This window comes from Plecotus auritus (assembly GCF_963455305.1).
Source record: "Plecotus auritus genome assembly, chromosome: X".
In the NCBI taxonomy this organism is placed as follows: domain Eukaryota; kingdom Metazoa; phylum Chordata; class Mammalia; order Chiroptera; family Vespertilionidae; genus Plecotus; species Plecotus auritus.
The window spans coordinates 116,787,027-116,799,748 of NC_137784.1; the positions used below are offsets into that span (position 1 = coordinate 116,787,027).

Below are 12,722 nucleotides of genomic sequence, written 5' to 3' on the forward strand. Positions count from 1 at the left end.
CTTGAGCCTGGAACTGCTGCGCTCGCTTCGGGATAGGCGCCCTGCGGCCTATGAGCAGACGCAATCTCGGGGTGGTGAGGGACCGCTCGGACGGAGAAACAATCCTCGAGGGGCAAAGAGTTCATTTGGTCAAAGCGGGTACAGCGCGCGAGAGGGGTGCTTGCCCGCTTCAGGACGGAGTGAAGAAGAGGAGAGGCCAGGCTCCGCCCCGCCGGTCGTCGGCTGGAGCCTGGTTCCAGTTCCCTACAGCAGCGCAAGCCTGGCCAAGCCCACTCGCGGGCGCCCGGTAGCAGCCGCCTCACCTGCCAAGCGCCGGGCCGTGGCCCAATCAGAGGCGGTCGCTTGGAGGAGGCTGCCATGTTCCCCACTCCGCGCTGCCAATCAGTGTGGCGGCGGCCAATGGGCTGCAGGGCCGGGGGTCAGGTGACCGGGAGCCAGCTGGTTCCCCATTGGCTCGCGCCTCGCGGTCTCCCGCTTGGTTTATGTGAAAGGAGTGAGTGATTGACTTTATCAGTCCAAGGACATTACTCTGGAGGCGAAGAGGCTGGGACTCGCGCAGCGAGCAGTGCGGACCGAGCCTGCCTCCTGCCCGCTGCCGCCCGCTGGCCGTGAGCCGGCTCTGCTATTTGGCGCAGCCCAGCCCGGAGGCCCGTGTGGAGGAAGCCTCCTGGCCCCTCGGTTGTGCTCTCCGGGAGAGGAGGGGTGCCTGGGACAGGATTAGAAAACTCCGCCCTCCACTTGTTATTTTGCTTATTTTTCTTTGTGCGCGCCTGTTAGTTTGTTAAACCAGATCTAGTCCCAGAATCTTTCTCCTCACTTCCCCTCCCCCTCTCTTCCCCACTCCAGCTCCCTCTACTTCCCTTCCTCCCTCCTATCCTTCTGCAGGAGACTCGCAGCGACGGAAAAGTTGCAGCCCCTGGTACTGCCTTGGGGGTCTCCCGGCTGTGTCCAACTGCCGCCACCCCTCTCCGACTACAGCACTTCGGAGATCTCCTCTGCCCGCCCCGTCGCTCATTGCAGCCGGATCGCCAGTGCCCAGAACGCCCCCCCCCCCCCACCCATGACGATGCTCCTGGACGGAGGCCCACAGTTCCCCGGTCTGGGAGTAGGCAGCTTCGGCGCGCCGCGCCACCACGAGATGCCCAACCGCGAGCCGGCGAGCATGGGGCTGAGTCCTTTCGGGGACTCTCCCCACGCCGCCGCCGCAGCCGCTGCTGCTGCCTTCAAACTGAGCCCCGCCGCGGCTCACGATCTATCTTCTGGCCAGAGTTCTGCATTCATGCCACAGGGTTCGGGTTACGCCAACGCCCTGAGCCATCACCACCACCACCACCACCATCACCATCACCACACCAGCCAGGTGCCCAGCTATGGGGGTGCCGCCTCCGCCGCCTTCAATTCCACGCGTGACTTTCTGTTCCGCCAGCGCAGCTCCGGGCTCGGCGAGGCTGCCTCGGGTGGCGGGCAGCACGCGCTCTTCGCTGGTTCGGCGAGTGGTCTGCACGCTCCAGCTGGCATTCCCGAACCACCAAGTTACCTGCTCTTTCCCGGGCTGCATGAGCAGACCACCGGGCACCCGTCGCCTACCGGGCACATGGACAACAATCAAGTACACCTGGGGCTGCGCGGGGAGCTGTTTGGCCGTGCGGACTCGTACCGCACGGTAGCCAGCCCGCGCACGGACCCCTACACGGCCGGCGCGCAGTTCCCTAACTACAGCCCCATGAACATGAACATGGGCGTGAACGTGGCGGCCCACCATGGGCCTGGCGCCTTCTTCCGTTATATGCGGCAGCCCATCAAGCAGGAGCTGTCGTGCAAGTGGGTCGACGAAGCTCAGCTAAACCGGCCCAAGAAGAGCTGCGACCGGACCTTCAGCACCATGCACGAGCTGGTGACACATGTCACCATGGAGCATGTGGGGGGCCCGGAGCAGAACAACCACATCTGCTACTGGGAGGAGTGTCCACGCGAGGGAAAGTCCTTCAAGGCGAAGTACAAACTGGTCAACCACATTCGAGTGCACACGGGCGAGAAGCCCTTCCCATGCCCCTTCCCGGGCTGCGGAAAAATCTTTGCCCGCTCCGAGAACCTCAAGATCCACAAGAGGACCCATACAGGTAAGGGTAAAGGGAGGCGGACGCAGGATTCATCGCCGCACTGTGCCATGGAGTCGATGTACAGCGAGAGGGGTGATGGCCAAATAGGGCCTTTGGGAAAGGAAGGGTTGTCAGTGTCCCTCCATCTCTCGCCTTTCACGCCCCACGGCGCTTTTGCCTACTTCTAACTTCCCGGGCAGACGGCTCTGTGGTCTTTGGAACTAATTGGAACCTTCTCGCGCCCAGGGACAAACTGGCGCCGCCTCTTTTTGTCTCCCTTTCTGGGTTACTAGGAAGGGACTACGAATGTGTTGAGAGCCTATTGCTTACAAGCAATTTAGCTTTCGGCACACATTCGGGAAAAGCAACCATAGAAATGCTAATGAAAGCTAACTTTCGGTTACTTCCGCTCTTTTTTACCCGTGATTGGCACATCTCCTAATTAAATGACTGATACTTTTGTCAAACTATTTTTATTTGGAGTTCCAGGTTCAATTAAGTCCTACGGGAGGAAACCTAACATAGAAAAGGCATCACGGTTTCGTGGCTTGCTCAGAACATCTTGTAAACTGTCTGGAGTCCCTGGATTTATATAGTTTTCTTTTTGAACGTTAAGTACGACGAACCAAGCTTTTTAATACTGAGTTTAGCAAAATCGCTGCATTTGAAAAAGGCAAATTAACAGGTACAAAGAAGGAACTGAATGGGATTGTCCGTCCTGGTTCATTGTCCCGCCCGGGATTGGTTACATCCACTAGGCAGTGGCAGAATTTGGCCGCGCGTTGGGAACCCTGGGCTGGGTAGGGTAGAACCACAACTTAGGGAAAACTTTGGAGGAGCCTGGTGCTTTCCTATCCTGAGAGAGAACAAAGGGATCCGCAAGTTCTGGGCCAGCCCTGCCCCACCCCGCGCACCACTCCCAAACCAGTAGGCTTAACCAGCACTCTCCGTTTTTCTCCAGGGAAAAGAGATGCTACAGCCTCCCCCAGTCGGCGCTCCCTCTCCTGGAAGATCGCGGGGCGCTCGGTCTCCTGCTGCTCCGCTCCAGGAAGCTCCTGGCCTGACCATATTCCCCCCCCTTTGCATTTTTGCCTTTTGCAGGTGAGAAACCTTTCAAATGTGAATTTGAAGGATGTGACAGGCGCTTTGCCAACAGCAGCGACCGCAAGAAGCACATGCACGTGCACACCTCGGACAAGCCCTATATCTGCAAAGTGTGCGACAAGTCCTACACGCACCCTAGCTCCCTGCGAAAGCACATGAAGGTAATTACCTCTTTATTAGCGGTCGGCGGTTTATAAACACTAGGCCCAACACCCTACCGCGGAATGGAAGCGCCCGCGCTGCCAACCCTGTATCCTCCACGTTAAATCCCGTTTGCTCCAGCGATGACACCTTGAACCCATATTTAGGAACCCGGAGTGGGCGGGGAAGAGCACTGTGGGGAGGAGGAGGGAGCGGGGCGGGGGGGGTGGACAATCAGTTGTTTACTGAGAAGCTCTAAACGAGCTCGCCAGGACTTGAGGTTGCGGCCGTCAGTCGCCTCTTCCCCGCTCAGCCCGCATTGGGAAACTAGAGTGGTAGAGTGCCGGCGCCGAACCCGGGGGTGGGTGGTTCATTGGCTTTCCATAAAACTATAGGGCTCAGAAGCAAGGTCTGATTTCTATGAAGTTGTTTGAGACCTTGCAGCGCCTAGGGCGCCTGTGCCACTTTTCTCTGTACCTGCTTTCCCAAGCCAAACTGGGCTTGGTGAAATCTGGGCCCGGAATATTTTTTGTGGCCCCCAAAGACCAAGTGCTTATCCCACTCCATCCGCGGAGAAAGCACTTTTGAAGGAGAGTAAATAATATAGAGCTTTGTCCCTTTTCCACATGCCAATATTAGGAATAAAACTGTTGGTGAACATCCCCGGGGTTTCTGGACATCGGTAATATGGAAATTAAAAACAAGCCAACGAAATCAGCAGCGTTTCTCTTTTAAGAGGGACACTGGGCGGTCTTGCTCTTACTGTGCTCGAATTCTGCTCTTGTATATGCTTGCACAATACCGGTTGGAATGATATTCATTGTAATATATACATGTTAATTTTAGGTTCATGAATCTCAAGGGTCAGATTCCTCCCCTGCTGCCAGTTCAGGCTATGAATCTTCCACTCCACCCGCTATAGCTTCTGCAAACAGTAAAGATACCACTAAACCCCCTTCTGCAGTTCAAACTAGCACCAGCCACAACCCTGGACTTCCTCCCAATTTTAACGAATGGTACGTCTGAGGACAAACACAAACCCTGTTAACCATAAAATGGACCAAATGAATTTTAAAAAGAAAACTGAGGCCAATCAAACGGAAATGGAGTTTTAAGGCAAGAGGCCATATATAAGGCAACATCTTGTTAATTGTAATTGTCTAGGAAGGTTTCTGGGTAAGATCCAAAAGTAGGCATGCCCTTTCTCAGGATTAGGAAATATGTTTTGGCATTTGAAAGATTAAAAAAATTTTTTTTCACTGCTTTTTCTCTCCTTTCTCTTGCTCTCTGCATACCCCATCCCTAAACTCTTTCAGTTCATTTTAACACTTGTCCTGTTTTTTGAGAGGAAGTTATAGAAGGCTTGGTAGTGGTGATGTTAAGCTGATTCTTCGCCTTAGTGGTGATTGTTTAAATTTTCACAGTCTTAAACTGTGCCAAAGTCCTGTTATGTCTTGAACTTTTTCTCAAAGCATTACTCTTGTGAATGTATTTTTGTCTAATGGGGTCAAAACTGTTGGTCAGTATTTTTTTCAGGCTGAGGATGTGATGTTACTCTACACAGTTGTGACATTTAGTATACAGTTGCCTTTTGTAATAACTTTTTTTTGTAAATACATACCCACTGATGCCATATTTATCGTTGTAATTTAATTATTGCTACAAGTGCCGGGAACTGAACAATATTTATGGATAAGTGTTTTCTAACAAATTCTGTACAGCTGTTGATTATAACTGCTTTAGCATTAAATTTTATTGTTTTGAAAGAAGAACAAAATTTACAATTTTTGAACCACTGACTCCTTTCTCTTGTTTTGTAACAGCCTCCTAAAAAGAGGAGATGCAAGCAAATTAATCTTGTCTGTTGGTATTTATAACTCAGATCCCTTTTTTAATTGTTAAATTATTTTTCTACTGCAGTATGGATTACTTACAGTGTCAGTTTCCATCTGGTAATATCGTCCTTTCTTTATCTCTAGCTCAGATGGTTCTTTAACTACGAGTTTAAATGTGCTTGTCCCCAATTTTCAGCATGCAAGTCAAATATTACTGATCAATTCAGTTAGTGGCCATGACATCTCAATCTTGTACTTCAAAGACTGAGAAGCTGGATTTAATCATCCCTGCCCTATATATGTAAACATGAGGTAACCTAATGAGTTTTATGTCCCTTACTTTTTTATTACCTTACATAAAAATGAACATCTCGGCAGGATGCATGTCCATCTATTCTATTGAGAGATTACCCATATACCTATATATGTTTGTATCTATGACTTACCTAATCTGCCTATCAAATCTATCTAGCTATCTATAAATTTTTAAAAGTAAGCACATCTGAAACAGTGGTGATGAGTAAGGCCAGTTGAGCCTGCTTACTTATGGTTAAAGTGCTTCTTAAAAAATAAACCATAGTCCATTTACAATTTGGGAAGGCAAAGTCTGATTTGTTTTGCTGTATATAGTTCAATTCATAATTTTCACAATTATTCATAACCTTTTTATAGTGGTATAATAATTGCAGCAGTTCTGAAATTATATTATGGAAAGAAAAATCATTTGCAAAATGTGTATTTTTAAAGTTCATGGTTTGTAGGCAAAGATGTTAAAAGCATTGTTACCATTAAAATCAATAATAATGAAAAATGGTTGTTTGCTTTGTAATAAAATATTAACAATCCATTTAATCTTTAGTGAAGCAACTCATTTGGACAATTTTCACAATTATATAAAAAGGAAACTGCTTACTATTTGGGGGGGGGGTTGGAGTGGGTAGAGAATTAAGACTTCTTTTACTAACTTAGGGGGCTGTTTAATATTGAGAGCCCAATCTCTGCAAGAATAACCAGCTTGCAAATCAGTAAATAGAATGGTGGAGATAAGGAATGGTAAAGAATTTAGAAATGTAATGAATAGGCTTAAGTACCCTCCTTCTCTTGAAGGGGAAATGATCTAGGTTTTTTGGTGGCAGTCAATTTGGTATTATACATAATCATTTTGAATTCTAGAATTTTGTTTATTGTTATTTTTAAAGAAATAAAGTCTTGGCACATCTTATTTATGTTATAACATTTTTGTATTTGGTGCCTGAATTTTTAAATGTTTAAATAAATTAACCTTAAATTGAAATGCTCAGAACTGATGATTAAAAGAAATTTTGATTCCCTGGATACAGGTTGAAGCAGTCTATTTTAAGTTATCTACTGATGTTTATCAACAGACAATTAATTATTCATAGTTTCTAATTGCAAATTGCTTTGGGTGTGATTTTTGTTTGTTTGTGGAAAGAAGGTTTTTTTTTTTTTTTTTTTTTTTTTTTTTTTTCACTTTCCTCCACCAGTAGAGAAGGCAAGGGCCTGAATGCCATGAACAGAGATTGGGATGACTTCACAAATAATGAGCAGGTAACCTGGTCAGTATACCATACAACTCCTACCCCAGACATTCCAGTCTTGACCTTGACATTGAGAGTGCTGGATCAAATTCCTATTTCAGGATTTTTCTTTTACTCCAAATCAAAGAGTGTGTTAAATGCTCAGCAAATTTTCAGAAAGTGTATATTCATAAGATTGAAAATATATTCAAACTGAAGTCTAAATAGTGTTTTTATTCTGAAATATTCAGTGAACTTTAACAGTTTACTGTTTTCTTCATGAATTACTTTTCTACCCTCACCCAAACTTAAACCTAATCTTAAATGGGAGTGGAGTGATGGGTTCAAATCAAGATTCTCTCAGAAACTAGCTTATTCTCCCTCCTTACATATATTAAATATCTCTTTAGGAGGCATACATAAGAGTTTCATCTTTCCTGAGTAAGCTTGAAATTATTCTACCAAAAACTTTACAATAAAGCATTGTGTTCTAAGTGAAAAAAATTGGCAATTAACAATGATGATAACCAATATTAAGATAATGTGAAAGTTTTACCCCTATACACAATTTCCTCTAATTTGGATATAGCATCATATTTGTCAAATAGTCTATGTCCTTTGCTCTTGTCATTTTTTGCAAAGAAAAGTTTATTTTAGTAGAAAACTTTTCAAAAATTTTCTTCCTATAATTTGACTCTGGGCATGCACATTTACACTCTTGAATTTTCAGGAAATATCTTTAAAGAATAAGCACCCCCTCCAAACAAAACCTTGCAACCTTAAAGATGGATCAGCTGGAAAACATGAATGTCATTAGGCCTCTAATTATTACATACCAATAATTTCATTCTTGTTATGGTAAGATCTTTGTTAAAAGTCCATTACCTTGCAAAATGGGTGGTTTAGCTTAAGATTTCCACTGTTGGGCCGGGAAGGGGGAAGTGTATGTTTCCACGCAAACAGAAAATTGGCCTTTATTCAGTTTGGAAGGTTAAAGATCAGGATCCAGGCTAAGCTAGGCAGGCAGTCTTAGCAACTTCGAGGGTTTGGGAGCCAGCGGGGACAGCCTCTGCTCACTAAGCCTTCCAGGAAAGTTGTGTTCAGGATTCCTTGCCCCTCCCCCCTTCTCGCTGCCTGCTGTCTTATCCCCTGGCTCCCTCTCCTCCCCCCCCCACACCCTCCCCCCAAACAAACAAAAAAAAGTCTAAGGGCCTCTTTCCACTTAAGTTTCTCAAAGAATCGCCACTGCCCTGTCCATCCCCTGAAGAGATGTTTTCTGTTTGGCAGCTAGGGTGGTTTTCTCTCGGGCTGTCTGACTGAAGGCTCAAGTCTCTAGTCGGGATTTGCCCCGCGATGAGACCAAGCGTTCTGGAAGTCGGAGCACCCAGGTTCCCTATCCGGACTAAGTTCTTGCAAATCCCAGCCGAAGCTCGGAGGGGCGGGGGGGGGGGGGGGAAGGGGACCTCATTTCCTCCGGTCAATTTTCTTGCGGTCTTGGCCCGCTGACCCTTTGACCTCCACCTACAGGGCCCTTGGCGGCCGTAAGCCGGCGGTCGCCCCGGCTTCGAGGACGCTTCGCGCCCCATCGCCTCCCGGCCTCATTAGGCTGACGGGGCTGTAAAGCAGGAATCAGTCGCTGCCTAATCCGGACCTGGGGTCAATACGAGCCCAAACAATGGTGAGCTCCGAAGGCCACTGCGTAGCGTTGGCCACAAACTTTGTGATCCATTGGTTTTCTTAAAGTGGGGGTGGGAGGCGGCGACAGAGGGAGGTACTTGTACACCCGAAAACTGCTGCTAGTTCCCTGGGCTCTTAAACGAATGTCCTCTCCCTTGGCCTTCCAATCTCTTAGCAGTGCTAGGGATTGGAAGGGGTGTAGAGGTCCGGTTCTGGTTGGCAGCCCGTACGAAGGGCTGTCCCCGCGCGGGGAACAGACTTTGAAGTGAGTTTTTAGCGCACACATGTGAGAGTCAGGCCAGGGCCGGAGCCAGGACCTGCTGGGAGGAAAGAGGAGGCTCAGCCCGGGCCCGGACCCCTCCCCCGCTCCCTGTCGCTCTTGCCTTTTCTAGCCGCTGCTGGGGGCCCGCCACCCCCTCACCACTCCCGGGCCCTCCCCCGGCGCAGGCGCATACTCCCCAGCCGTTAGGTTGGATTTTGCTGGGAGGTGATGGGGGCCAGAGTTGAAAGCGCATTTGCAGAGACGTGGCCTCCACTGACCCAGGAGGGAAGAGAAGAGAGGCGTGTGGGAAAAGGGGGATTGGTTTGGGGGCGGCTCTCGAGTCGTGAACGTGGCGGCCTTATGCGAGCCCCCGCGGAGCGCAGCAAAGCTCAGACTGCGGGCTGAAAAACTGTCTTCTGGTTTAAAATCCCTTGTTATTTCCCAGCTCTGAGGCCTCACGGGAGAATGTGGGTCGTGGCGGCCAAACGCAAAATTGTTAAAAAAAAAAAAAAAAAAAGAAGCAAAGAAGTTCTTCCAAGGCATTCTGGGAGGTAGAAGTTGGGAGCCTTCTGGGGGTTGGGTTTCCCAGGGAGACTTGGATGTGAAACCTGCCAGAGGTCGCCCCACCCTGCAGTCCCCACTTAAAAACCTCCGGACCCCCATGGGTGGGGGGATGCCATTTTGAGTTATAGTGCAAGGGTCGGGATTCCACAGCACCTTCCAGCCCCTAAAAATGTCAATGACTGGACAGACACTATGTTCTCTTCTAGGACAATGGAGAGGCCCATGAACGGATCACATAGGCACCTTTGCCAAAACCTGTTTTCTGCATATCTCATTTAAACGTGGGCCTATGAAAAATGGAACTGTCGAAGCTCATGTGTGTGCTCTAACAGCTGGTGGTCTTAACAAGAAAAATAAAGAGGCCACAATCCCGAAACTTTCATTCAACTTTGCTTAACTAACTGCCTTAATGCGAAGTGTGAAAGAACCTTTCTGATTGCTCTGGGATCTTGAGTTTATCTTTTCTCCGCAGAAAAATGCTGCAGATTCACTAAAATGTAGGATTAAAAATTGTAGGTATCAACCTTCTGGCTCCTCTAGGAAAATAAGAAGCACGAATTATTTCAGGTTGGGTGTTCTTGAAGGCCAGCAGCTACACGAAAAAGCAACCTTCTTGGGCTGATCCCTGTCAAGCTTTTGGGCTTCTGAAGGTGTGGGGCAGTTCCTGTAGGGCACTTTGGAGAGGACCCCAGGTGGGTGGGCAGGTCATTAGTAATGCTGGCCCAGATCTGGGGAAAATCTACAAAACAGTGCCTTTATCTCCAGAGAACAATTGATGGGGTTGTCTTTCCTCCTTTTCAGTGCACAAAGAATAAGGCTTTGGAGCAAGAATTTGGAATATGCATTTAAGTTGTCGTACTTTACTGGAAACCCATGGGCAATTAAAATAAGCATGCTCTGTAGTATTTTCTGCCCTTTTCTTATGTGTGATTCCTTCAAGTCAAGGGTGCTGCAGACAGTTTGGAAACTTGTTTTGAAATTGTCATCAAATAGATTTTACCCCTTTTCCCCCCTTGTGTAAAGTTTCCTTTCTGGTTTCAGCCACTCCCCTCAATTCCCTCAATGGACCATGGTACTGACATCTTGAGATCAAAGGAGGTAGATGGTGCTTGCTGTATACTTTATTTTTCCATGCTGTAGCTTGAACCCTGAGGTCTGAGATTTTTCCTGGTTAAAACTCTTGGTACCAAAAGTGTGAAAAGTGAAAAGTTCATTCACTTGAAAAAGCTTTAGCTAATGGTTAGGCAGTTTGTCTCTTTAAGAACTAAAATGCCAGATTGTCTCTTAAATTGACTTTAAAATCAAGCTAAGCCCTGGCCAGGTAGCTCAGTTGGTTAGAGCATCTTTCTGAAACACCAAGGTTTCAGGTCCCATCTCCTATCATGACACATAGAAGAAGCAACCAGTGAGTACATGGGTAGGTCATAATAGATTGATGCATCTCTCTCTCTCTTTCACCAATAAAAAAAAATAAAATCAAGCTAAAGATGCACTGGTGAACTGTCTCCCCTGGATTCCTGTGGTGTTCTTTGGATCATTTGATATGATAAAAGTCTGGTCAAATTTTAGAGGAGTTAATTGAATGGAATTTCTGCAAAACTGGATGAATGATAAGTTGGTAGAAATCATAGTAGTTTGAATGATTATTTCAAAGGGCACTGCTTTTCCCACTGAGGTTTGGTTTCTACAAAACTATTGAAATTTACATCTTGAAAAACACTTAGTTTGCAGAAAGCATTTAAATGAGCGAGTGTTCAGAGCATTTGAACTAATAGTAACTTAACACAAGATCAAAAATTCTTTGAATAAGATTAGAGAAATTCATGTTTTTAAAAAAATCTGTTAAAACTAAAGAAATATCTTTCTTTAAAAATCATCTACCAAAGCAAACAATTTTGTGATGGCAGTTCTACCTGTTTACAAATCTGATGAATGTGAGCTTTACAGCAACTATAAAAATAACCTTCACCAGATGGCAAGTTTATGATATTTGATCTTTAATAGAATGTTATCTAATGTGTTTTATTAAAACCCAGCCTATGAAAGACCATTTGAAATATAAAGTGTCAAAAATAACAGATTCCATCATGTTTTATTATAAACTACCATTTGAAACAACATCCAGTAACATTTTATTAAAATTTTTTAAGAGTAAATGTAGCCTGTTTTGAGCTATCTGCAGTTCACTTTTTGTTCTTTTGCCAGTGTTGTCCTGCTTGGTATCCGGGACAGTCTCTAATTCCTGATGAAGAACTTGATACTGATGTTGGCATGCAGCAGCCAGCCCTCCATAACACTACCTATGCTAAATGCAGGGTTAATGCCGAACCTACTGTGCAAGAAATGATTTACTGATGAGGTTTAAAAGAAAACCACATCAATTTGATTGTCTGTTACCTTGAAGTCATAATTTTAAGAGTAGTAGCTTCTTCCTTAGATATAAAAAGACTATTTTCTTCTTTTGGTATATTCAGTCTGTGTTGAGCAATCATTTGTGAAATGAAAAGCAAAACAGCCCCCACCCTGTATTATGAATTGGACAATGGAGTTGAAGACTGGTCTGTTTCATTACCCAGTATGTATTATCTCATGCATTGTGTTGACCTTGTTGAAATTCTCTCAAATAATCTGCACTCCACACATGTTGAAAACTAGCAATATGAATGCTTGTTTTATTAATTTAATATGTTTGTGTTCAAAAAGCAATACCCAGGATCCCTACAACTGTTGTTTGACCTAAATAAAACATTTAAATTATTTTTGTGATTATTGTTTTATTACAGTGACAATTATAGCTCCTAAATAACTTTGATTAATCTGTTGAATGACAACAATTTATATTTTATTCACATTTCTCATAATATAGCTGGGCTTTCACTGAGCAATAAACTTAGGGTGGGGGATAACCCACACATCAAATCCCAATCAACTGTTTTGAGCTCTCACTATTTTCCTGGAGGGACTCAACCAGGTGCTAGGGAAGTCAGGGGAAGAATTCAGAGTCAAGGATTGATTAGGGTGATTAGAAGGAAGAACTGGAGGAAAGAGTTTGGAGAGGAAAAAAACAACATTTAAACACCACTATTTGGGTGAGAAAGAGAGGGAAAGACAAAGATGAAGATTACCTCACAGGAGAAAGGAAGGCCTCTGGAGAGGAGATACATTGCAGCATAGCACATTAAATGTACATTATCCAGAAGCCTCAAAGTGGTTCATGGGGCAGACAACCTTCAACCATTGATTAGAACACTCATAAAATCATGGAATATAGGTGTTATTAAAACACAAGTTGTTATTAATTAACTGTAATGTTAGACAAGATGAAGACACTTCAGAGAGAAATTCTTGAAACACTAGATACTTGAGTTCTCGTTTTAAATTTAACATCTATAATCTAATCTAATCTGTGAGTGGCCATCATTGTATTTATTTGACATGATTATTCCATGATGAGTTATAAAATTGCAGCCTGATAGAATATATTGCGATTGATTCTTTTGAT

At 45.4% G+C, this 12,722-nt stretch overlaps 1 protein-coding gene across 2 annotated transcripts; it reads left to right on the forward strand.

Annotated features, from left to right (window-relative positions):
• Nucleotides 1-1,060: 1,060 nt before the first annotated feature.
• ZIC3 (Zic family member 3) lies at nucleotides 1,061-11,979 on the forward strand (the record flags this gene model as incomplete). Of its 2 annotated transcripts, none has more annotated exons than XM_080653497.1 (3): nucleotides 1,061-2,120; nucleotides 3,201-3,364; nucleotides 11,426-11,979. In XM_080653497.1, 3 exons carry the CDS (start codon nucleotides 1,061-1,063, stop codon nucleotides 11,573-11,575), a joined length of 1,374 nt encoding a protein of 457 aa, XP_080509623.1. The 2 variants fall into 2 exon arrangements, with proteins under 2 accessions (XP_080509623.1, XP_080509622.1); XM_080653496.1 differs by lacking the exon at nucleotides 11,426-11,979 and adding an exon at nucleotides 4,191-4,370.
• Nucleotides 11,980-12,722: the final 743 nt, after the last annotated feature.